The sequence below is a fragment of the Gadus chalcogrammus genome, chromosome 2 (assembly GCF_026213295.1).
Source record: "Gadus chalcogrammus isolate NIFS_2021 chromosome 2, NIFS_Gcha_1.0, whole genome shotgun sequence".
Classification (NCBI taxonomy): Eukaryota; Metazoa; Chordata; class Actinopteri; order Gadiformes; family Gadidae; genus Gadus; species Gadus chalcogrammus.
The window spans coordinates 10,386,589-10,413,077 of record NC_079413.1 but is presented as its reverse complement, the minus strand read 5'-3'; the positions used below and the strand labels follow the sequence as shown (position 1 = coordinate 10,413,077).

The 26,489-nt window shown below is 41.4% G+C and overlaps 3 protein-coding genes across 6 annotated transcripts in view; 2 read left to right on the top strand and 1 right to left on the bottom strand.

Moving 5' to 3' along the window:
- Window positions 1–3,286, top strand: part of cabp5b (calcium binding protein 5b) — a 35,028-nt gene extending 31,742 nt beyond the window's left edge. For all 4 annotated transcript variants that reach the window (XM_056580059.1, XM_056580077.1, XM_056580067.1 and 1 more), the window contains 3 exons: window positions 534–643; window positions 1,050–1,197; window positions 2,167–3,286. In XM_056580059.1, coding sequence (XP_056436034.1) covers window positions 534–643; window positions 1,050–1,197; window positions 2,167–2,192 — 284 coding nt within the window. In that variant the 3' untranslated portion in view covers window positions 2,193–3,286. The remainder of the gene's footprint in view (window positions 1–533; window positions 644–1,049; window positions 1,198–2,166) is intronic.
- A 728-nt stretch (window positions 3,287–4,014) lies between these two features.
- On the bottom strand, window positions 4,015–7,015 carry asphd1 (aspartate beta-hydroxylase domain containing 1). The gene is made up of 5 exons (XM_056609083.1): window positions 6,548–7,015; window positions 6,118–6,318; window positions 5,482–5,689; window positions 4,564–4,677; window positions 4,015–4,438 (listed from the first exon to the last, which is right to left on the bottom strand). Exons 1-5 carry the CDS (start codon window positions 7,013–7,015, stop codon window positions 4,329–4,331), a joined length of 1,101 nt encoding a protein of 366 aa, XP_056465058.1. The 3' UTR covers window positions 4,015–4,328.
- A 1,838-nt stretch (window positions 7,016–8,853) lies between these two features.
- Window positions 8,854–26,452, top strand: sez6l2 (seizure related 6 homolog (mouse)-like 2). Its single transcript, XM_056580049.1, has 19 exons — window positions 8,854–8,986; window positions 9,876–9,961; window positions 10,389–10,475; window positions 11,283–11,459; window positions 12,712–12,869; window positions 13,386–13,578; window positions 14,461–14,646; window positions 15,795–15,978; window positions 16,155–16,318; window positions 16,629–16,823; window positions 19,242–19,380; window positions 20,327–20,523; window positions 20,731–20,925; window positions 21,266–21,460; window positions 21,881–22,072; window positions 23,160–23,198; window positions 23,641–23,758; window positions 25,207–25,318; window positions 25,529–26,452. Exons 2-19 carry the CDS (start codon window positions 9,922–9,924, stop codon window positions 25,556–25,558), a joined length of 2,601 nt encoding a protein of 866 aa, XP_056436024.1. The 5' UTR covers window positions 8,854–8,986; window positions 9,876–9,921; the 3' UTR covers window positions 25,559–26,452.
- The last annotated feature ends 37 nt before the right edge of the window (window positions 26,453–26,489 follow it).

The window sequence follows — 26,489 nt, the reverse complement described above, 5'->3', positions numbered from 1 at the left end:
CCGATAAATACCAAAAGATTTGTATAATATATTAAACAGTTATTCTGCATGTCTTTGTGCCCGAACAATGATTGTAACTTTTTTGAGTATACAGCTGGATTATGTAGTTATGACACATGGCTGCACTGGCATTAAACTGGCTCTGTATTTTTTCCAATTAAGGTTACATTTCTCTCTTGTCTCATAGCACTTTGATTGGCATCTAGTTTTGTCTTTTAAATATTCAAATATCAAGGCAAAGCTGTACGGCAACCAACTCATGAAAGACGTACAAAAAATGACATCGGACTTTCGCCGGATAATGCCTTTAAGGATCTAGAAGGGTTAGGCATCTTACTCTAGGATGACTAAAAGAAGGCTGCAGAATTGGGGAACAGACCCAGTTCCATTTGGCTGGGATCAATCACCTGCGATGCAGTCTGTTCTGTATGCAGAACAGATAACCCTGCTTGAGGTTAGGGTTAGGTTGTGAGCTTTGGGAATTGCGTGGTTTTTAATGACCTTATGAATGTGTTGCTTTTATTGTACCACAGTGGGAGGAAGAGTAGACTTTGAAGATTTTGTGGAACTGATGACCCCCAAGCTTCTGGCAGAAACGTCAGGGATGATCGGGCTGAAAGAACTGAAAGATGCATTTAAAGAGGTGAGATGATAGCTATGTAAGCTATTTAAGTAGCTATGCATTTCTAGTAGAGTTTCCTCTGGAAAAGTTTGTGTGTTAAAAAATTCCTAATATTATAAGACTCTGAAAGCAGTTGTAATTTAACCATCTTAAATTAATTAAATTCAACATTCCATAAAGTCCTTATAAAATCCAATAAAAAAACGATTTATTGGTTATCCCAGTGATTAATAATCAAACAGATGAATTAATATTGAAAGCAATCAAATTCAGATGGAGACGTTTGACAAGGGATGAGAAACTGATTTTGTCCCTCAGAAATGGTAGCATAGAGTAGCCATATAAAAATGATATCACTATTATTTATGAATAAATAATTATACATTGAAAATATTGTAGGCTAATATTCTTTCCATTTACTATTAAGTTTGACTTAGATGGTGACGGCAGCATCACCACTGAAGAACTGCGCCATGCGATGACCAAGTTACTGGGCGAGCAGACCACCAAGACCGAGATCGAACAGGTGGTCCGGGAGGCAGACAAAAATGGAGATGGCACAGTTGACTTTGAGGGTGAGAGGCAAACTACACACACACACATTAGCACACATATACGCACACACTCTTCTTGGCAGCAAAGTATTTTATTTAATAAAGGATGGTCATGGCAAGTCAAAGGCTGAAATGTACCATGCATCTTCAATGAGACAATGGATGTACATGACCTGACTGGGAAACTTTCACATCGTGGGCAGTAACAACAAAGGAAACAATGGATGAGCGCAATGACCATCATGGAGAGTTCAGGATTGTCTGTGACTGAAGTAAGCCATTGCAGGAGAGGCCAAGTTAATTGTCAATATACTATGGGGGAAGGTGGACATGTCTACAAGAATGCACGACAGCTAAAGGAATCTACCCACAAAAGCCAGTCAAGAGACTGGCTTGGTCTGAGTACCAGCCATTGTTGCTACATTGGCAATTTGAATGCTGACAAACATTTTTCAATTGGAAAGAAAAACAAAGCTATCTAGCTGCAAGGAGATTTTTCACAAATCCCTTTTAAATTGATTTAAATGTAGCCACTGACTTAAAATTATTAATTTTACTTAAAATTATTACAACGAATCACTCAAAAATAAGCATTTGTTCGTTCAGGTTATATCACTTCCATAAAACACTATGTGAGTCTGTTCATGCAAAATATTTCAAGCTGTTTTGGAGCTGGAATAGTTATTTTGTCAAGGGTTGACACCATGCATGCAGGAAATAAAAAAGATTTCTGGATCAGTATCTAGTGACATAGTCCTAGATTTAAGGATTTAGTGACTTTCCTGCTGTTTTAGGAATAATAAAAATAAGAGTGCAGGGGTTTGGGCGAGTGGCTTTTAGAACTGGGTGTTTGAGATGTGTGCAGTGTGCTTTTCCCCGCAAAACCCCTTCAGAAACGTCTCAAACCAAATTGATTAGATCTTAACTAGGGAACGGTTCAACCTTTAAAGATCTTTAGCATTATTGGCGTTTCCCTGTTTTTTCTTCCAGAGTTTGTTAAAATGATGTCCCGTTAACGGCACCATGAAGAAATCCTGGAAGTGTGACAGAGGAAAGGAAGTCTTTTAGTACTTTCCCTACTAAATATCAACATCTTGGACTATTTTTAACTGCTGACTTTTTTTAAATGCTTACCAGAAACGATTTATTTTGTTTAATTTATTTATAATATTTGCCATTTGTTGCTACGTAAGAAAAGAAGCAGCACAATATTTTACATGTAAATGTCTGCAATGTATTTGTATTCTTGGACTTAAAACCTAAAACATAAATATTATTTTACTTGTTGTGTTTGTTTGTCTACTTTATATATCAAGACAGTCCTAGCACAGAGTTATGCAGTGACAATGGCCTCGGAGAACCAGACCTTAAGTTAAATATTTGATCTTTGACACAGTTTTTATGAAGAATGGATTATCAATATCAAAGGTCCTTGACATCTGCTTCGGCAGTCAGTCTCTTGCAGCTGCTTTGCACTGAAAAATATGCTGTTGAATTATATATCTTCAAAAATAATCCAATTGTTAATAACTGATGAACTGGTTGTGGGAGGCAACTGGACCTATGCATTCACTTGTTGTTGTTGGTGTTGTTGATGTTGTAATCTCTCTTAACTAATCCTGTCTCACCACGCTTAATGTGGTCAGGGCTATCCAATAGGAAAAAAGATTTCAGCATTTACACTGACATGTATATTGTTTCCTATAGAATTGACATATTTAGTAAGATTTGTAACACTGAACCCATATAACACAAGTTCATGTTTTGAAACCATTGGCAATTGCATAAGACAACCAAATTATTTGGTGTGTGTGTCTGGTGTATGTATATGAATTCATACATTTTGTATGCATGTATATGTCTGGATTAATCTGTCTTTATGCCGTGGATTAGTTGAGTCCATCTAATCCTGATGACATGAGCAGATGGCAGAGAAGGAAGCTTTCATGTACTAAATTAATCTAATGTTACTCTGCAACTGGAAAAGGTTAATGGAGAGAATCTTTTAGAACAAAGTGTATTAAGGTCAATTCTTCCAAGTCCCTCATTGTACTTGAGATCTGTGCTGTGCGGAGGATTCTGCTTATCCCCATCATGAGTGAAATTGTGGAAGATAAATAGTCTTCTAAAAATAAATTTCAACAACATCTCCTTTGCATGGTGCAAATTTGTTGGCTCTTTCATTTTGACATACAATTAACTTATTTGTGCTAATAAATGACCGGGAGATGCCTTTATAATACCCGTGTTGTATGAAAGGTTATGTACGTATGTTTATCTCCCAGGCTGCTTATAAGTATTTATTAACGGACAATCCCTGTTCAATATATTTCTGAAAGGTTCAAATGTGCTTTTTTTAATTATGTAATCTTCCTTTGTCAAATGTCATTGAAGCAGTGATACATTTTAAAACAAACAATAATTTACAGCAATACTTGGACAATGCCCATTTATTAGGTTGGTTATGTTTTACACCATTCACGATATGGATGAAAACTGAAACCAGAATATTCATTTGTCGGTTGTGTAAACATTCACAGTTCATGCAGCACTTGAACCACAGTGTTTATGTGAGTTGAACACGAAGAAATATAGGCTATATATCAGATAGGTATAAGATCACTTTTGAGAAAGATAGACTGGCACATGCGAATATCAAGATACATGTATATATAATATATATATAGAAGACTATATTTCCAGTAAAGAGGAAAGAGCCTAGAAGGCCTATGAATCAGGCTTGTCCGGTATATGTCATTTTGCTTATATGCTCACAGTTATTGACTTAAATTACGAGAAGAAGATAGGAGCCATCTTGCCATGGATCTCAAAGCATTCTCTTCCAGAAGGAATGCATGCAAAGGTTAAAAACATGCACAGGCTAAAAACATGGTGTAGCTGTCATTGAGTAACAGGTTTCTCGTGCAAGGAACATCCATGGTGTACATGATATAATGTGCCCTAGTACGCATTGCTCTCAAAGGTTGATAACATCAGCGTTGCTCTGTTTAGGTTATATAATCCATGGCTTATGGCAGTAAGCGTAGATCCACACAGTGATCGATTGGCTGGGATTTCTTTTATACACATGGCCCAAAACAAGCATGGTTTAAATAAGGCATCAGGTAGATTCTTGACGTGGCAGGAAGGATTCACAGGTCTGGGTTGAATATAAAGTCCAATGCTTGTCGCTCAGCTGCAGCCACGTTGGGGTGCCAGAGATCAACGCTGAAAATGGCTCGGGGACCATCCTCGGGGGGCCCTGATGGATTAAAATGGTTGTATGTAACGATTGGTTTGGTTGGTAAAGCAACAGGTTGAACAAACAACATATATGTATAAATCTATCTTTCTATAAATAAATAATAATTATAATGTTTTACAGACCTTTGTGTGAAATGGTGTGAAGGAAAGAATCGTCCACTAGGAGGCAGTGTCCCTCTGACCAGCGCTGTGGTTCACCTCCGACCACGAGCTCACAAAGAGGTGGCGTCTGTAGACCTGCACACAATATTCATATTTCTCATATTTATGAAAGCGACGCCAAGTACCGTACACTGACCCGACCTAAATATGAAAGGATATTCATTTGAGGGTAATCATATGCCAGAAAACCTGCTGTCGCAGGTAACCTTCACAGCAGGACTGTATTGTCCCAAAACATAGTTGTTTGTGAAAAGTAAGATGTAAATTGAAATCTCTATGGCTTATTTTACCCACTAATACTGGGATGGCTATCCCAGTATTATGAATCATACATGGGGGTTCACTGATATAGAAGAAATGATGGGTTGAATCTCTTCTGACCTATGTTTGAATTCAATTTTTTTCCAAATGGTAATAGTTCCAGAAAAGAGATTCAATGTAAATATAAATCTCAATGGTTTATTTTACCCACTAATACTGTGATGATATCTGAAGTTATGAATCATACATGGGGGTGCTCCAATATAGATGCAATTATTGGTTGAATCTCTTCGTACCTATGATTGAATTCAATTTTTTTCCATGTGTTAATAGTTCTAGAAAAGGATTTGGCAAAATAAAGCAAAACTTGAAAGAGCTATAGAATATCAGAACAAAAAGCATATAAGAATCCCAACATGCTTGCCTGTTGATTGGCTCAAATCAGGAAAGCTGTTCTGAGGTTGTTTCGTCTTCTGAATAAAAAATAATAAGTAAACATGACATGTGCCATGGGCATTATTCCACTTTTAGCCAACTTGGTTTCAAGCTGTGTGTTTAGAATCTAGATGGAACCAAGATGGCTGTTGATAACGTTTCAGGGGCTGCTTCCAAACTCACCCAGGTGGCATCGCAGACGGGCGTTCGTGGGCCCATAGGAGCCCCCCAACGTGACCCCAGGCCCCAGGAGCACGAAGCCGGCCCCCCCCAGGGAGTTGCTGCTGATGAACGTCCGAAGGGAGAGCAGGGTCCTGTACGTGTAGGGACAGGAGCGGCAGTTTCCCGCCACACAGACCCCTGCACTGTACAGGGGAAACCCCGTCTGGCCCTGTAGGAGACCACAAGAGGCATTCAGTGCAGTTTTTGATGCCACAGTAATATTTACTGGGTTGTTCCACAGTTTGATGAATAAAAAAGGTAAAAACTGCATGCACAATTAATAATAATACATTCAAAACTATTGCTGTGTTCGATTTTGAGGTAATATGAGCTCCATGTGAAGTGAACAAAGCAAAAGCAAGCAAAAAAACGTGAGACACATTAAGACCTGTCCATGTGGCTTTATGGTGTATGTATTGCCTTTGCATATAGTAATTAATATGAGGTCTTAAGATTCTCGATGGTTGTTGGCTGTTCTGTTCTTTTTGGTTCACATTCCTAATTCCTAGACAGCCAACGTTGGCCTGTATTTTACATTCGGTGTTGCCGTTTGTTGGGGCATTGTGCAAGCTATTAAGACAAATCCTTCCGCCGTACCTTGGGACCGCTCCATCCCAGTTTGGAGTCCACACCCCACTGGTAGACCGCCTGGAACTCAGCCAGGATCAGGGGGTACTGGGCTTCCAGGAGCTCGATGTCATGGCGGTGGGCATCGCGGGGGAAGAAAGGGACACTGGGGACGTCCGGCAGGAAGAACAGGTGAGGCCTCTGGATGGTGGAGTGGTCGCTCAGTCTCACCTGAGAGAGAACACCCATACAATAATTTTTGCAGGATCATGTTGTGGCTATATAGGGCTGTTCAACTTCCTAAATTCAGTTAGTCTCTTTGGTTTAAAGCGCCTGCTAAAGGACTAACTAGTAACTAGCATTACAAGTACACGGACGTGGTACTAACTTTTACTGCCACACACAAGGAGGACGTTCAGTGCTCGGCCCCGCTGGGGGATAACCCTAACTCCATGCCTACCTGTTCCCGGAGTGCTTTATGGATGCGTCCCATGCCCACCCAACCGTAGCGCTTGGCGTACTCCTGCAGCGCGGCGTACAGCTTCCTGCCTGCCGCTGACGCCTGGGCCGGGAACAGCGGGCGTCCGGGCACCGGCGTCAGGTACTCCCTCCCGTCGGGGTCCTCGTCCTCGCTGGTCTGCGTGGAGATGCAGGGGGGCGGCGCCTGTTGGACCCCGGACCCCTCGGACCCCGACGCCGTCTCGCGGGGGCCGCCGCTGGCCGCGCCACGGGACAGCATCATGAAGCGCCGGGCGCCGGACTTGTGCTTCCCCCCCGGGTGGGCCCGGCCCGGCGGGGGGAGGTCGGAGCCCATGCGGTAACAGTACCACAGGAAGAGGAGCAGCAAGGGCCAGAGGAGCCCGTTGAGCGGCGGGAAGCCCAGCTCAGCGCACAGGGGCAGGGGGAAGGGACTCGCCCACCAGTGCATACTCCAGGGGGACACGTCAAATAGACAAACACTCAGGCCAGAGAACAGTGAACATAGAAGCACAATACAATGCAATAAAATGATAAAACAACAGTAGTACATTGATGTCCAACTAGCTATGAGTGACCAGATTCCAGAATGTATCAATTCAGGATTATAAATGATTAGGTGTTCCTTATTTATTATGAATGTAGGTTTGTGCCTGTGCTATTATGTTCTGTATCATTACTTCATCCATGTCTCCCTTGCACCCTGTCTACTTTGGCCTACAGGGAACCGACCTCCTCAGTGGCAGCAACAGTGTTGCTAATGTTCCACTTTGTATTCAGCAGCTCTATGGAGATCATAGCATCCTGTTTGTTCTGGGAACCATGGTGCAGGTGCCTGGAAAGGATCCCTTCAGGAACAAGTCCATGTTTGGGGTATATTTATGCAACGCTGGAGTTGAAGCAGCTGCAATCAATAGCCAATCTTGAATTAAAGTGTTTGAACAGGGAGGTAAGAAGCTGAGAAAATACCGCAGGCAAGGAGAAATAGCCCTACGACGATAGGAGTTCTACCCAAGCCAGGCTGGGTTAAAGTACTCTGTTATAGTTTTGTTTCTCATTTAACCATGGCTTATGTGGTGTAAAGTATCCCACCCTGCACCGAAAAAATATACTAAGCCACACCCAAGCGATAAATTGTTTGTTTATAGTCCAATGCACTTGGTCCTATAAGCAGTGTGGCCCCTAAATGAGATCCACGTCTTAGCTCCGCCCTCAGTGATGGGAGTTTGTTGGTCTAATGTCGCCCACAGAATAGTAAAATAGGGCTCAGGGTCAAGGGTCAAGGTCTGGAACTGTCAACTCTCATGTTTGCTGGACTTGGGAGGAGAAGCCACTCTGTGTTTAGAGGCCATTATTTAGGATGCTTTATTAATGTATGCTGTCCACTATAGCTACCATTTAGTAGTAAAGTAATATTACAATACAAGAATTATTATTAGTAGTATGAGTGAAATATGATCTTCCTAAAAAATGTGACGTGTTTTAAAAAAAAAATTAGAGCAACATTCTTTTGTTAAATATAATTTGCTTGTGTGTGTGTGTGTGTGTGTGTGTGTGTGTGTGTGTGTGTGTGTGTGTGTGTGTGTGTGTGTGTGTGTGTGTGTGTGTGTGTGTGTGTGTGTGTGTGTGTGTGTGTGTGTGTGTGTGTACGTGCGTGCAATGCATGCATAAATGTAATACATGTTGAGAGAAGATAGAGAAAGAGAGAGAATAGAGCGAGTGAGAGAGAGAGAGAGATGTACGTGGGTGCTTTTCAACCAAAATACTTTTCATTATGTGGTTCGTCTAACGTTCATTTCAGAATGGTGACAGTGGTGCGAAATTAATCTAACAATCCTAGTTTCCAGAATCCTTATCGTCATTCAACACGCGATGCACACCACAGCAGTGCTTATACGAGAACAGACCACCGCAACACGTATCGCTGTTCCCCCGACCAAAGATTTTTAAATTCCGCATTCCACATTCCAAGCAAAACATTCGGCTGCATCCTGGCTTTCCGTCTAACCTCAACACACTATACAAAACATTGCTCATGCGTAGCGTCTCCTTCGGCATGCGTGGCAACCAGCAAACAAGCAGAAGACGCTGTCGCCGTTATGATTACCTTGTTAATAGGTGGGACACACTTGGAAGTGGTTTGTGTTTCAGCACTTTCCCTCGGTGGACAGCTCTCTTAAACGCGCCTGCTCCTCACGGTCTCTGGAACATTGCCAATCCTTGTGCAGTGACGCTCTACGACCACTAGGGCGCACCTGGAGCTCCAGCAGCAACACGAATGCCCTCACACTAGAAACCGAATGCGTCAACCGTACGGTATCCAGCTCCAAGCATCTTGACGTCCGTCATATCTTCTCTGAGGCCTAAAGCAACAGGATTCATTCCGAGTGCAGAGCCACAACATTCACCTTGCAGCGTCGAGGTAAGGGGAATCACCTTTTGATTTTTGTATCGAGATCGTATGGAGGCAATTTTTGAAATGCCGATGTTCAGAAAGGGTGGACTTGATTCGGCATGCAAAGAAGGCCGGGATGCGAATTGCCGCTTGCCTTTGCATAGACCCCGATCGTTTTGACACGCACACACACGCACACACACACCACGCTGGCATATTCGTCGAGGAAACGCCTCGAATAGCGAACAACGACGGACGAGCAAGTATGAAGCAATGGGAATGAGACGAACTTCACTCACATGAAGGTGTACAGTTGTCAATTATGCGCCGCTGCTGTCATATCAATGCAGAATTTGTGGCAAGAATTGCCTTAGGAAAAGCGCTGCACATTTAAACACATTCAGAGAAGGCTATGTTTACCTCGCTTCTGTATCCATGTATTGGATAATAGCTTATACAGAAGAACTCTGTAATGTATGAACAAAATAAAAAAAAAATTGAAAAATGTAAAGCCTATATGTATTTCGTCTGCGAAAACCTATACTCAATTCGATGTAAGTGAAATTAAGCTAGACCTTTCTATATCGTTGCATTGTTTCTATACATTATAAGTAGGCCTACATTATGGCATTGCATTTATTTGCAGCCTATGACAACCCATTACATAGATTATAAAGACATACATGTACCTATTTTTTTAATAGGTAAATACAAACACAAGTGTGTGTGTGTGTGTGTGTGTGTGTGCCTTCTGGCGTATGTGTGTGTGTATGTGTATGCTCTTGCCTGTGTCTTCAATTGAATGGCAATGGTGTTGGAACTGTATGATGTCGTGAGAATATGAGGGATGTGAGAATACGGGGGACGTGATGAGGGAACGGCTGAGCATGATTTGTTCGCCGGTGTGCTCCTTCAGGTCAGGAGGTTCACCACCAGCCACGGGGTTGTTACCACCTGCAGCCATGCTGCTGCTACTTCTCTCCATGTTGCACCTTGCCTCAGGTAAACCAACACTATGTTTGTGTACGTGCAGGTGTGTGTGTGTGTGTGTGTGTGTGTGTGTGTGTGTGTGTTTGTGTGTGTCTGTGTATGTGTGTATGTGTATTTGTATTTGCGAGTGCATGTGTGTATTTGTGTGTGTGTGTGTGTGTGTGTGTGTATGTGTGTGTGTGTGTGTGTGTATGCGTGTGTGTGTCTGTGTGTGTGCATCCACATATGTGTTTGTGTGCATGTGCGTGTTGGGGAATGGTGTGTTTGTGGTTGCATATCAATTTCACGTATGTCTCCTTTGGAGTTTATTTTGTGTGTGTGACCGTAGGTGTGTGGGTGTTTTTCTTTGTAGGTATTTGACTGTGTATGTCTGTATGTGTGGTTGTGTGTTACTCTGTGTCTTGGCGTGCTGCTCATGTCTGGTCTCCCTGCTCTGCAGGGATGAGCTTCATGACTCCTGAAGGAGAAGCCACCCAGAGTCCTGGCTCCGCCGGGCTTGGAGGCCTGCTGCACAGCCCCCCACGCAGTAAGATACATACCTATACTACTCATACTACTAATACTATTAGAACCAATGCAAAAAGTAACACATAACAGACCTGCTGCACAGCCCCCAAACGGAGTAATATATATACGTATAGTATTCATACTAGATCTAAGATAATTATACTAGCTTTGAAGTACTTTACTTATTCTTGTTAGAGTACTAATACTAGATAGCCTACAGTTCAAAACACTACAGTACAGTGCACGACTACATTACAGTACTACAGTAATACACCCCAAAGTACTACAGTACAGCCCTTCTGAACAGTACAGAGTATTTCACTATTACATTACATATCTACAGTGCTCAGTACTACATTACATACTACAGTTCCACAATACTACAGTACATCACTCTAGAACTGTACTGCAGTAGAGAGTATTTCAGTGCTACATTACAGTACCACTGTTCAACAGTAAAGTACTCCATTATAGGTACTACAGTAGAGAGTATTTCAGTGCTACATTACAGTACCACTGTACAACAGTAAAGTACTCCATTATAGGTACTACAGTAGAGAGTATTTCAGTGCTACATTACAGTACCACTGTACAACAGTAAAGTACTCCATTATAGGTACTACAGTAGAGAGTATTTCAGTGCTACATTACAGTACCACTGTACAACAGTAAAGTACTCCATTAAAGATACTACAGTAAAACAGAGGAACACTTCAGTTCAGTGCATTGCAGTACCTGTACAGCACAGTACCTTATTACGTTACCACATCGCTGTAGTACAGTTGTATTGCCTGAACTGTATACCCGGGACTGTGAACAACACAAGGTACGACCACGAACCCGACGCAGGCGGTTCCTGGGGCTGGCCACCCCCCTGAGACCACCCCCATCTCCCCTGGAGTGCTCACCACGGCCCTTACCTCATCCCCGCCCGCCGCGGTTGAGGAGGAGACCACCACAACCTTGATCACCACCACCACTATCACCACCATGCACTCGCCAGGTAACCCACATGTAATGTCCCACCAGAGCACTGCTTTGGCATTAGCTTGCTAGCTTACTTTCGAGTGTTATTCCTCAACCTATTCAACACAGAAACATATTCTGTTCATGAAGTAGTTACTTCCTCTACCGCTGATTTGCTGTTTCTGAAAGCCTATTTCTCTATAGTTGGTAAGTTGTGTGAATATCATCCTTTTGTTCACTCACTAAACCTCAGCAGAGTAGTGGGTTTTGTCACTTTACAAAAAAACTAATTAATTCTGAATAATTCTCATTCCCCACCAATATATGTCACCAGACTAATTGTGTAGTTTTTCTGGAAAATGGCACAATTTCCAAAAGTACCAATAACTTAAAAAGCCAAGCACCTAAACAGTTGCTTTCCAAACCAGCTACTTTCTCTCAGTTTTCTTCAACAGATCTTTGTAATTACAGGCTGGTGCTCATGGGAAATCTGTTTTGTCAGAAAAAGCTGGCATTTTTCCAAAGTTCCTCATGGGCTCGGTTGAAAAGTAGAAAACTGTATAGCTTCGGGCGGCAGTAGCTCAGGAGGTAGAGCGGGTTGGCTGGTAACCTGAAGGTTGTTGGTTCGATCCCCGGCTCCTCCTAGCTGAGTGTCGAGGTGTCCTTGAGCAAGGCACCTTACCCTGACTGTTAGCTCCCGACGAGCTGGCTGTCGCCTTGCATGGTTGACTCCGCCGTGTGTGCGTGAATGGTGAATGTGAGGCAATATTGTAAAGCGCTTTGAGTGGCCAATGGTTAGAAAAGCGCTATATAAATGCAGTCCATTTACATTTACATTTACATTTATAGACAAACACAAAGAGAGGGACGTCAAAATAGTAAAGGTTACATTTTCGTTTAAGGCTTAATAAATTACTATTTGTTTATGACAGCACTACATTATCGAGAAACTGGTATGAATAATTTCTGGCTTCTATGATGTTTTGTTTCTTTAATTATTTCACTCTATAGCTTCTTAACTATCTATAAAGCTAAGGTCAACATTCTATTGAACTGTCATATTCTAGATTTGCCTTAGAGCCTGGTTACATACCAGGCCCGTCTATGCACACACACACACACACACACACACACACACACACACACACACACACACACACACACACACACACACACACACACACACACACACACACACACACACACACACACACACATACACACATGCACATATGCACACGATCCCACACACAAGTCCTGATTCCTCCTTCTCTTTTCTCCTGCAACAGTGCAGTGCAACGCCACACTATCAGGGATGGAGGACTCAGTGGAATCCCCCGACCCAACTGCCTCCTCCTCCTCCTCCTCCTCCTCCACCTCCTCCATGGCTCCCCTGGAGTGCACGTACAGCATCACTGTGTACTCTGGATACGGGGTGGAGATCCAGGTGCTTTGCCCACTGTGGCATGTTTTCATGCCCGGCTATTTTCAAATATAGGAAAGCTACTGCCTCATAAACTTCTTCCAAATCTGACCAATGGCAAACGCCAATCCCGGAGCCAATAGTCCTACGTTTCCCCTGTTTTTCCACAGAATCTTAGTTCATTGGTTTTTGCAGGCTACGATTGTTTCGCAATATGAACGAGGGAGAGATGCCTAACCTCCTACCTGCTGATTAATGACATGCATCTGAAAATATGCATTGACTCTTACTAACTTCGGATAAAATGCTGAATAAATGGGGAATAGTTTCAGTCAATATATATATTTGGTGGCTAGTGGATATAAGTCTGTGTAAAAGCTTGTTGCTCGTAATGTCTTTAATAAATAATTGTAACGCTCATTGATAAATTAGAAGTAAGTTACCGAGCCCTATACGTTTTTGATTTTCAAACGTCAACAAACTTCCTTTCACAAGTATGACCTCTGTGTTTTCGATACATCCTTTTTGTTCTGTCTCTAGGTGAGAAAGGTGAACCTCTCGAAAGAGGAGTCTCTGACCATCCTTGGATACGGAGGGGTGGGGCCAGAGTTGTTGGCCAATGAGACCCTGATGAGGGAGGGACAGGTGATACGCAGCACAACCAACCAGGTGTACATTCACTATCGCAGTCTCCGCCAGACCAATCACGGCATGTTCAGCCTCCACTATCAAGGTAAATGTGCTTTGTCATAGGCCTGATTTTGCTTACCTGCTACTCTGTACATTATAACAATGTTGTGTCCATATGGCAGGGTAAAATACAATACAGTTATTCTATGTGGGGCACAGAAATAAACTGTATTATTTTATTGACCTGATATATATCTAGAGACCACCACCATCAACAAGATATTCTACTAGATTAGAAATAATAATAAAAAAAACTATTTGTATTGTTCATACTAGGTGTTACAAATACTATGTGTAATACATTCTTATTATGATTGCATTATTTCCCTTCCCTGTTCCATTTATTCCTGTTTCATTAGCATGTCGATGTAAACCCTTATAGAGAGTTGCTGTTAAAGGGATACACTGTGTATGCGACATTAGAAAGTATTTATTATTATTGTATTTGCATTGCCCGTGACAACCAAGAACAAACAAATGTTTTTCTTTTGGTGAAGATCCTTCCAGTTTCTAATCATAGATATTTGGGTTTTTAGAAGTGGTATCTGTAAAGGACAATTCTACCACAAAGACATCTTTAAAGGCTGGGATGTCTATGGATAAAAAAAGGGACTTGATAACTTCACCGGCTGCGACATTTAAGAAATTAATGTGGGGCATGGGTTCAGAATGTCATTATTTCTGAGGTGCTCTTATTTTCCTATGGTAAATGACAAGTAAGACTTACGCATATACAATATTAACATTGCTTGTTGCAAGTGAAACCCTTACGGCATGTACGTGACATTCAAATGTGGCAGGATCCTCTCAGGTTTAGGGCGGTCAAATTTCATTTCAACTTTTTACACATGTTGGTGTGAAGTCTGCGTAGCAATCATTTAATATACATAAAACCTTTTTCTCCACAACAAATAATCCTGGACAGCCTTTCTGCTGTACTGTCCCTTCCCGGCGTCTCCTGAAGGGGGGGGCGTGACCGTGACGGATATTCATCCAGGAGGTCAGGCCCACTTCCACTGTGACCCCGGCTTCCAGGTCAGGGGTCATGAGACCGCGACATGTGTGAACGCCACGCAGCCCCACTGGAGCACGCCGGAGCCGCAGTGTGTTGGTCAGTGGCCAACGTCCTATCTGTCTGTCTGTCTGTCTGTCTGTCTGTCTGTCTGTCTGTCTGTCTGTCTGTCTGTCTGTCTGTCTGTCTGTCTGTCTGTCTGTCTGTCTGTCTGTCTGTCTGTCTGCCTGCCTGCCTGTCTGTCTGTCTATTTATATATATATATATATATATATATATATTAGAGCTGTCAGTTAAACGCGTTATTAACGGCGTTAACGCAAACCAATTTTAACGGCTTTAATTTTTTTAACACGCGATTAATGCAAATTATTATTTAAAAAAAATATTTTTTTTTTTTTATTTTTTTTTTTGGGCTGAAAACAAAGAAGCAGAAGCCTGACTACTTTGCATGTTCATCGTTTAATTGCATTATAGGCTTTTTTTTATCGTTTTTTTTTATCTATAAAAAAACATTTGCACAAGGCAACCCGATGCACTTCTCATGTTGATAAGAGTATTAAAATGAGAAAAATTAATGGGACCAATAATTCAAGGGATATTTAGCATATAAAAAAAATATATGATTAATCGCGATTAATCGTGAGTTAACTATGGCATTAATGCGATTAATCGTGATTAAATATTTTAATCGCTTGACAGCCCTAATATATATATATATATATATATATCTTTATAGATAGATAGATAGATAGATAGATAGATAGATAGATAGATAGATAGATAGATAGATAGATAGATAGATAGATAGATAGATAGATAGATAGATAGATAGATAGATAGATAGATAGATAGATAGATAGATAGACAGACAGATAGACCTTATACAGATATAGATATAGATATCTATCTGTCTGTCCATATTTTTGTCTTTTTATTTATTGACTTGACCTTCCTTGGACAGAATAAGTATACTTATCTGAATCATTGGCACAATCGCTGTAAAGTCTACAATCTGACTATAAACCTTGAAACATCTGGACACATGGTCGTTCTACACACACGTCCTCAATGGCCTCTTTAACATGCTAGTGATACCATCAATGGGCTATCATACTGTACAGCATCATCTGTTGGTTAACCAGAGGTTAAGACATGGTCTTAGTTCACTGCCTCTATTAGCTATTGTCATGTAATGGCATGACAAAGGAAAGATGATAACCGGAGGTGTGACTACTCTTCCCCAGCTGTGTCTTGCGGCGGATGGATTCCTAATGCCACTGTGGGCCGCATACTCTCCCCTCCGCCACCATCTGTCAGCAACCATAGCAACGGCAACAACCTGAGCTGCCATTGGTTGATCGAGGCCCGGGATGGGCACAAGCTCCACCTCCACTTTGAGAGGGTAGCCCTTGATGAGGATGAGGATAAGTGAGTTGTTGCTCTGCCGTCGAGATTCCTCTTTTGTGATTGGTCGCTTCAGAATGTAGTTTGCTCATTAAAGGTGTGAGGTTTCGGATATTATATGATATGATCCAATTCCAAATCCTCAGAACATTATCAACAAACCAAATCCTCCCTCTCTTCCTCCCTCCCTCTTTCGTCAGGCTCCTGGTGCGCAACGGGAACAGCTCTCAGGCCCCGGTGCTGTTCGACTCGGACCTGGATGACGTACCGGAGCGGGGGCTTGTGAGCGAGGGCTCCACGCTGTACCTGGAGCTGACCACAGACTCCTCCTCCATCCCCCTGCTCCTTGCCCTGCGCTACGAGGGTGAGCGCCCTCCTCCTGCCTCTGTCTCCTCTGGAACCGGCCTCTTGAGGAGACACTGTGTTAGGTTAATCTGATGTAGAAGCAGGGAGAGACAGTTAGGCTGTGGACATTGGGGATTGAACACAGTACCTTTCGGCGACGGTTCAGCCAATGCACTATTCAAGCATCAAGCAGATGCTTTTATCCAAAGCAATGTCATTAAGAGGCAGTTTACATTGCACTCTCTCTCTCACTCTCTCACCCCGCCTTCTCTCTGTGCATATCTCTCTCCAATCTATCTATCCACATATCTTCCTCTTTTGCCCCCTAGCTTTTGATGGGGAACATTGCTGGGAACCCTACATGCCCCACGGTAACTTCAGCAGTTCGGACATCACCTTCCAGCTGGGCACGATGGTAACATTTGCCTGCTCCCCGGGCTTCGTCATGGAGCAGGGGTCAGGCTCCATCGAATGCGTGGACCCCAGCGACCCGCGCTGGAACGAGAGCGAGCCAGTGTGCCGGGGTAAGCTCTGGTTCACTTTTTTTATTCTTATTATTTCATTTCAGTGGTTTCCATTTGAAAATAAATACTCAAGGAAAATCTTCCCCGCCCCAAAACACCCTCCCAGGCAAAACAGGGCTAATAAAAAAAAAGAAGATATATAGCCCTGGTGAAAGGTGCAATTTGTAGAATTGATTGGCATCTAGCGAAAGGAGAAATCCGAATGTTATCCCTATGGCTAAGGCTACGATTTGTGATACTGTTTTAATACTGTCATTGTGCAGGAGCGTTATAATGAGCGATGTTGTATATGAATTGTGCCATACATCCACACATCCACACATCCACACACATCATGGTGCTATATATAAGTGTCCAAGAAGCTTAAAGTGTAATTCTGGTGAAAATTGAACTCAGGGTCTTTTTCGGCATGAAGACCGATAAAATTAAAAGAAACAACACAAAAAAACAGCCCAGTATCCAGAAGGCAGATTGTTAAGTTACATTTCTTGGCGCCTCTATTATATTATTGACGATAGTCGGTAATCTACTTATGTGGACTTCCTGGAAACATGGACCTACCGGGAAGCAACAGACTTGGAAAACAGTCCTTTTAATAGTAAACTCCGGGTATGCTAACTAAGTTGTTGATTCTGCGTTTTATGTGTAGGGACCTTAGTAATGCTACTGCAGAAGTTTGGTTCTATTTTGAGCAATATTAGTGGTTAAAAAGGTTGTTTTGGAAGCATTCACACTGCCCTTAGCCAATAACATGGAAGCCATTTGGGCTGTTACATTGCTCCGGTCATTTGCTGGCAAGCTCTACACTCAATTATCAATGCAAAAAAATTCGGGAGGGCTTCTTTTATGGGTCTTCAATTTTTGCCAGAATTACACTTGATCCCTCCCACGGACAGAAATCAGAATCAGAATCAGAATCAGAAAAGGTTTATTGCCAAATACATTGACGCATATTAGGAATTTGTCTTGGTATTCGTATTCGTTGCGCACGATCTTAACAAACAAACAATAAACAATGATGCAAGTATTGAATAATAAGTACTGAAAGAGAAGAGTAAATAAAAAAAAATAAAAAAAAATAAAGATACTCTATATACATATACATATGCACCGTAATAAGATAAGAAGATAAGATAAGAAAGATAAGAATATATGTACAATTGTGCGTGATGATGAAAGTAGTTCAAAACTTGTTGTCATCGTTGGCAGATGACTGTGGGTGTTGATGGGGGAGGGGGGGTAGTGTGCGTGCCAGTGTCGGTGGGGGTCCGGGGCCGTTGTTGATGAGGCCAGTTGCAGACGGGAAGAAACTGTTTTTGTGGCGGGAGGTTTTGGTCTTGACAGACCTCAACCTATTACCGGAGGGGAGTGTTTCAAAGAGTATATATGTCCGTGGTGGGAGGGGTCCAACAGGATCTCCCTTGCACGCCTCACGCCACTTCCTTGCACACAGACATTAAAATCAGCCACTGGCCGGAAGGATTCCTAATGCCTCTGTAGGCCGCTTACTCTGCTACACATCCAAACACACCAAAAAGAAAAATCGACATCGCTTTTTTGCAAAAAGAAGAGCATATTGCCTTTTTGCAAAACAGAAATTGCGGGCATATGTGTAAAGACAATTTGTTTTGATGTGGGAACATCAAAACCATCACCGTCAACGCAAGATAACCTTAACTTGTAAGCAAAGAACCTTTCGTTTTACAACTGTAGTTGCAATTTTTGTTAACGACTTATCTAATTTACTTCAACTAGCTATGAGCAATAGAAATCGGGGAGTCCGGAAAAAGTAATGACAGAGACTTTATTGTTACCCACAAAATAGGTACAACAGAGCCGAGCATGTGGTTTTGCAAAAGACACACTGACTGGGGCTCCGATCCCAGTCCCTCTTATTCACCCCAACCGAGCTGTCATGCATGTGATATGATCGCCCTGGTATATGTTCAAAATGGCCTTACATTCCTTTACGTATGTGCACATCTCCTGTAGTTAATCAAAAAAATGGGAGGATGACAGTAGCCTGGGCCCTTAAGTCCTTGCCGCCTTATCAGACCATTACTCTGGGTCCAGGTGTGGTTTCTCTACATTCCACCATTAATGTTTATGCCTGATGTATATAGGCCTGATTATACTCATAGTTAATATAAAAGTAATGGTTAATTTCTCCCACACAACCAAATGATGAAACTTATGCACACTGCGCTGGATGGCTGACACTTATTTTGACCAAAGGCCTGAGAAAGAAAGTTCACGACCTACGCACTTTACAGGGCCTCTCATAAAGCACTCTACTTTTCTTCACTGTTTCTCTTTCTCTCCCACTGTTGTTTTCTTCCAAAACATGTTTTTCACCCTCTCTCCCTCTTCCCGGATCTCCCAATCAATCTGTCTCTGCCCTCTGCCTCCCCGTCCCAGCTGTGTGTGGGGGGGACCTGATGGAGCCCTCAGGCACCGTGCTATCTCCTGATTGGCCACAGAGCTACTCCAAGGGGCAGGACTGTGTGTGGCAGATCCATGGCAACGAGGAGAAGCGCATTGAGCTGGATGTGCAGATGTGAGTGGTGGTATTCACAAGAAACTGGATACAAACGCGTCTTTGTCCACACTCTCATAAGCAGATTAATTTAATGAAGGGGGAAAATCCCATGGCTTCTGATTGTGACATCTTTCAGACTGGTAATGCACATGAGAAGGAATAAACTCAATGTGGAAAAAAACAGCTTTAAGGCAGATGGTCTTTGGAAAACTGTGAGGGCGTGAGAATCTGGACACATTTACCAGTGGTGTAGTGTAGACATGGGCCCGGTTGTTGTTGGGGCCCACATACAGCTGGGTCAATGCAACACGAGAGACAGCAGAAAACAAGTTGGTGTTTGGATGGTGGTTTGAAAGATCAATAGGATTTGAATAAAAATTTTATCGGAATTCTACTGGGTTCTGGTTTTGGCAGGTCGGGTTGGATCCGGGGAACTGTGCTCATGACTTAAACATCTAGTGAGCCAGTGGCCTTACATCAAATTCACTTTGTAGCACAGTTCTAGCAAGCAGAAATCTGACCTTAATGCCCCTAACGGGAATTATTCTTTTATTACTTTTATTTCCGTGCTGATAATATCAGCAGGTCTGGTTGTTTATCTGCATTTTATCACAGCTTAGCCGGCTGTTTCGATCCGAAAACCATTGTAATGATGTTCAGTTTGCCACTTATATTCAAATGTATTCTCTGTATGATTAATAATATGTGAATGCTATTGGATGCTATTTTTTTGTAACATATAAGATTTATATAATTTTATACTAATGCTTTTAAACATAGTGCTAGAAGGAAATCAATTAATTAAACATTTTTTTGATTTGCGATTGCTAAACATCACTTATAGTTGTATCTAAGTATTGTTATAGCTTTTACTTACCAATATCTTGCCCAAAACAACAGGGTAAAAAAAATATATTTTTAAAACGTACTCTCAACTAGCTCCTTGTTATTTCCCCCCCTAAAGTTTGAACATACGCCACAATGACGTGCTGACCGTCTACGATGGACATGACCTCATGTCCCACGTGATTGGCCAGTACCTGGGGTCCAGAGAGCGCTTCCAGGTGGTGTCAGGCGGGTCAGAGATCACCATTCAGTTCCAGAGCGATCCCGATGATTCCAGCTTCATCCTCAGCCAGGGGTTCCTGATTCATTATCGCGGTATGGTTGAGCTCATCCATAGGGTGATATCCAAAATGGTTCTGTTAGCCTCACTGCTCCAGCAGGACACAAGATTTATGTATTTTCTATTCAATGTTATGAATGAATTGATTCATTTTCATTACAATTCATCCTTTCATTTAGTAGTTATCAGACAACAGAAAGCATCAATCAACACCTCTTATATTCTTTCTCTCATCAATGCAGAGGTGGAGCCAAATGACACCTGCCCCACCCTCCCTCAGATTGAGTTTGGTTGGATAAGCTCCTCCCATTCCACCCCTGTCCGAGGCAGTGTCTTGACCTATCAATGCCAACCAGGATATGACATCAGTGGTTCTGACATCATCACTTGCCAATGGGATCTCTCATGGAGCAACAGTCCTCCTACGTGTGTCAAAGGTAAAAGTTATGTTTCATGTGTACTCTGCAACATAAACTCTTTTTCTGCAAAATAAACATGGTTGGGCAATTTGGGTTATTTTTCCAAACTGTATCAACGGGTAATGCAAATCCCGAAAAATGAGTGGGACGGAAATAATGTATATCGCAGGTCATTGGACATTCTGTTGATATAAAAATTTGGATGGCCTTAAACGTTCTCCAGTAATGCAGCTCAATTTCATTATAATACACGTATTGGCCATTGCATGATTTGAATGTCAAACACGAGACTATATTAATAATATGGTTAAGTAGTAATAAAGAAGTAACAACAAATATGTCCAACACCGGCCCACAGTACAGCAGTGCCCTGATCCTGGGGAGGTGGTGAACGGAGCTCGCTCCGTGAGGCCCGAGGCTGGCTTTGCGGTCGGCACGGTAGTCCGCTTCTCCTGTAACCAAGGTTACCAGCTGGAAGGCCCCAGCCAAATCTCCTGCCATGCCCGGGACACTGGCACACCAAAGTGGAGTGACCGCAGCCCAAAATGCGTCCGTAAGTGTTGTCCCACTGGACTCTTCCATCAAGGGCAAATACACACACAAGTGGTGAAAGTGATTATTGGTTAATTTGGGGATGTCGGTTGGTATTTAGCATTCATTAAAAATGTAAAACACTTGCCTCTAATACTTTCAGATAAAAGTTCTCTTTTTCATACTACGTTTTTCTTGTCAGCTCTTCAGACAAAGCAACTTAATGTTGTTATATAGTATTGTTATTTCATAGCCTAAAGGGGTATCCTCATGCACTACAGAATACAGAAAATTTCACAATTCATATGCAATGAAATCCATCTATCACACAACCATGTTTCCGCATAACCAATCAGTAGTCATACTGTAGTATAGGACCAAACGTGTTCTACTTCTGTTTTTTGACAACATGCCTGTCCCCTCTGTCTGTCCCGTAAAACAGTGAAGTACGACCCGTGTCCGAACCCGGGCGTTCCCGACAACGGTTACCAGACACTATACAAGCACAGTTACCAGGCGGGGGAGACCCTGCGCTTCTTCTGCTATGAGAACTACGAGCTGGTGGGTGAGGTCATCATCCACTGCATCCCAGGACACCCCTCCCAGTGGAACAGCCCGCCACCATTTTGTAAAGGTACGCCACTGCAGGACTAACAAATGCATCATTACCATCAGCGTTAGTTAATGCAGTAATAAGCATGAACTAACAACAAATTCATCTTTATCTAGTGGTCTAGTAATCATTACTATTGGGGTTCATGTTTACTCATGGCCTAACCCTAACTCCCACACTCATGCTATATATGAATGCTTATTGTAATAAATGGTTAAGTAATGTACCCTTATTGTTAAGTTTTACTTAATAATAATGGGGAATTTTACAAAATAACCATAAATATCAGCACATGCTTATAAATTCAAAGGACCATTCCAAACTGAGCCGAGGGCTCATTACATTGAGGTAAATGAAAATAAGTAAAAGTATGATCTCAGTCTAAAACTAGTTATTTACTGATAATTTGAAGGGCATATCATCTCATCTTAATTCATTTATACTCTAAAAGTGGGTATCTGGATGAGGTGGAAACTTCATTCCATAACTCAAACAAATTATTTTTAACTAATATTGAATGCCCAGCCCTACGCTGCTACTCTTGGAACGCGGCTCGTCCCCCAGCTGGAAACAAGCTGCTGTTTACTCTCCGAGTCCTACTGACTCCAAACACACTGTCCCATATGGCTTGCCTTACTTTGCTTCACTTGCTCACTACCAAACTGCCAATATAATCCAACTACATTTTTTTTCACATTCATCTTTAACAACATCAATACTGGAAAACAGTCGCCACTACACAGAAATGTATCTCAAATCTGTTAGACGTCATATTGAATCACTTATGCTCTTGTGAGCTTTATGAGTAATATTATGAAGTATTCCAAAACATTATCTTTCTGCAAAGATTGTATTATACATTGACTCTACGCATTTACTTACTCTTTTTGGAACACGATATGTATGTGTTAGGCTGATATTGGTGGGTTTCATGTGCAGGGCGTGTAGTGCTTCAACATGGTTTCTTAGTGTACAGAGTATAGAGTAAGGAATTACAAACAGTTTGAGGGTGCAGCTGGGTCCGTTGAGCACTGCAGGGTTTCTGAGGTTCAGGTAAATACAAGGCTATCTATCTATGAAATCTTTCTTTGTCTTTGTATTTACCCAGTGGCCTACGAGGATCTCTTGGATGACCACAAGTTAGAAGGTAATTGTTTTCTTTAAATGTAGTGTGTTAAAACTGTTATTGTGCATTTTAGTCATGCTTCATAAACAATATCAAAGAGAACAAGAAACAAACACTAAAATTGCATTGACGCTTAATATTGGTTTTGTGTGCCTCAAAGTAATGCATCCAAGATGAATTAATGGTTTGAAAGAATGTCCAGAATTTCTAGATAAATGTGGATTTTAGGACAGATCGTTTAGAACACCAATCCTTTTTTCAACAAAACAAAGTAGTTTAGGTCTAATGTTTTTTTGTTTTTTCGAAAAGGGCCTATACATATTTCAAATAAACACAGCAAAGATTTTTACATTTCAACCAAATGTTGTTTTCTACCTCTGGGGAAACATTAAGTTGGTGTTTAGTTTAAAATATGACAAGAGATTACTTTCACTAAGTTTACTTGCTGTGTTTGTTTTACCAGTTTCCCAGTCGTTCGAACCTTCTCACCAGATCCTGAGCGAGAACATTGCTTTGGCAATCATCTTGCCAATCATCCTGGTCATCCTTCTAATTGGAGGAATTTACATGTATTATACAAAGTAAGTAACAGCTTGAGGGTAAGTAATAGGTGCTTGCATAACAATACGAATATTACTGAAATGTCAACATTTTGTCCTATTCATAACTTGAAAGTTGCTGCAAATAAAACATTCAGTTTTGTTTTTTCTCCAATTTAACTTGAGAAAAAATATTGCGGTATTGAGTTTAATTTGACTTCTGTTGGGATTTTAACTCTACTTAGTCATTATTGAGTTCCTTTAATACGTTTTATTAAATATTATGCAAGAGGGGCCGTAACCTCTGAGGGTTTCGGTTCTTGTTTTTCAGATCCTCATCATTCATTGGCTCATCCAAAGGTCGCTCTCCATTGTCATTCTGCTCGCCTCAACCAACCAGAAGCGACGTGCCTGTTTAACACCATGCTTGTATGTTCATTTTGTCACACCTCACACCACGCCATGCTTGCTCTGCTATACGCTCTTACTCAATACCACAACCTCTTAGCTTCACTCATTAGGATTTCCACCGGCTGGAGCATCAATGAAGCGTTCAATATATAAAGGTGGAGAAGTATAGGGCTGTGAAAAAAAACAGGTCTTGATGAAGACCTGAGCATGTACTTACTCAAAGTTGTATGATCCCAATTCAACACTAACAAATGTATTTAACATACAATGATGCAAACACATGAGATAGTTTGAAATAATGTCATGGGCTATTATACATGGGCTTATACTAAATAAATAAGTTGTAACATCATAATCAGAGTACATTATTTAATTATATCATAGATAATACACAACCTATCCTGCAGTGTGAGTGTAAACAAATCCAATGGAAGTAGTAAAAAGGCAAAATACCCAAGGAAATCCCTGTTAGAAAGTCTTTAAAGGAGGGTAGTTGAATCACTGAAGTGGTTAGGGTCTTTCACTTCCATAATAATCTGCAGTCAATAGCAATAAATGGTGCATTGATTTGAATGTGTTGGTTCAACTTAATCTACTTAGTTTTTGATGTTGTTGATGTTGTTGTTGTTTGTCCCAGTTTAACACCTCACTTTAGAGCTTTATGACCATGCATCCCCCCATCTCATTGTGACTGTGTCAGACTTTGTGCTGCACTTTGTGCTGTGCCGTGGAGTCAGATTGCCGATAGGCCTCCATTGGCATTGTCTGTTGTCCTTCATCCCCACATCTGCATGCAATCATTAAACATAACACCCCCATTATGATGAAGCTCTACAACTAAAAATTCTCCTTGGTTTGTTCATCCATTTTGCTGCCTCAGCACCTCCCAACGATAGACAATCAATGGCCTCTTAGTTAGTACACCCCCTTTTAATGTGTTGAACTTAAAACAAAAACACTCTGTCTTGTTATCTGTCTCTCTGTCTTTCTCTCTTTCCATCTCTCTCGCTCTCTATCTCCCAATCCCTCTGTCTCTCCATCTTTCTGTCTCTGTATCTCTGTGTCTCTTTAATCCGCAGCATCTGTAGACTGGAATGGAAGCCTCTTTTCTGGAAGACCTTTTCCCATACACACTCTTATAGTCCGATAACAGTGGAGTCCGATTTCAACAACCCTCTGTATGAGGCTGGGGTGAGTCCCTCTCTAAATACTATGAAAGATTAATATTTTTCCACGTTATGTAGGTTGTTATTTTTATAACATATTTTTCAGTTTGAAACATTGCTAGATCACGCATCAATGTTTATGACAAATATTAAATGATGCCAAAACGCTATCACAACTGTACGGTAAAACCAATGTATCTTTCTCTAAAAGTTTTTCTCTTCTCGTTTTCTCCAGGATACACGAGAATATGAAGTATCCATTTAATGGAGTGAGAGAGAGAAACAAAACTCTTTCCAAACCACAAAGATTAATAAAAACAAAACATACTCCAAGAGGGCCAGTACCCGTGTAATACTCTTCTCCATGTATTTATTTTGTACTACCCACCGTGACCCCAAACATAGCCCTGTAATGTGATCCATCAGAGGCGGTGTGGGTCTCCTCTCTGCCGCCCGACTTGCTCCGTCATTGAGATTGGTGCCTTGCGAAAAAAAGTAGGTTTCAAAATGAAAAAAACTACCAAAATGATGTGAAAACTTTGCAATACTAGACACTGGTCAATGCAAAAACGGGCATGAACGAACATTGTGGTTCATTTTATTTATTAACAATTCATATTAAATCTAAATATGAATAAAGATGCATAGATATATCCATATTTACATAACACATAATGCTCATTAATCACCAGTATTTCTGATTTGTTTCTACCCCTGTATCTGTAAGGTTTCTGTATAATATAAACTCACCCAGACACATACATTGAATGTAAATATTTAACCTATTATTGAGGCTCATATATATAAATATATACACTTATACATGGTGGGGGTTGGGGTTGGGTGTATTTTCATTATATATCTGTAATGAACAATTCAGTGCCAAAATATAAAGTTGCATAATCTAGTGTTTCATCTCTTGTTGCCATATAGTGTTTAAGACATGGATATTTAGAAAGCCAGCATTTAATTTAAATCTTTGCTGTTTTTGGAGTGTATTTTTCACATGACAATGTGGATCCGGTGGCAGCATAATGACATGAATGTCATTATGTGTACATGCCTACACGCAGCATGCACTGATTGTAAATGACATTGCTTCTACTGAAACGTTCCATTATAGTTATTGGACATTGACATTGTTATCAGATTTGATGTTGTATGCACTATGTTGATGGGGTGGGGGGGGGGGGGGG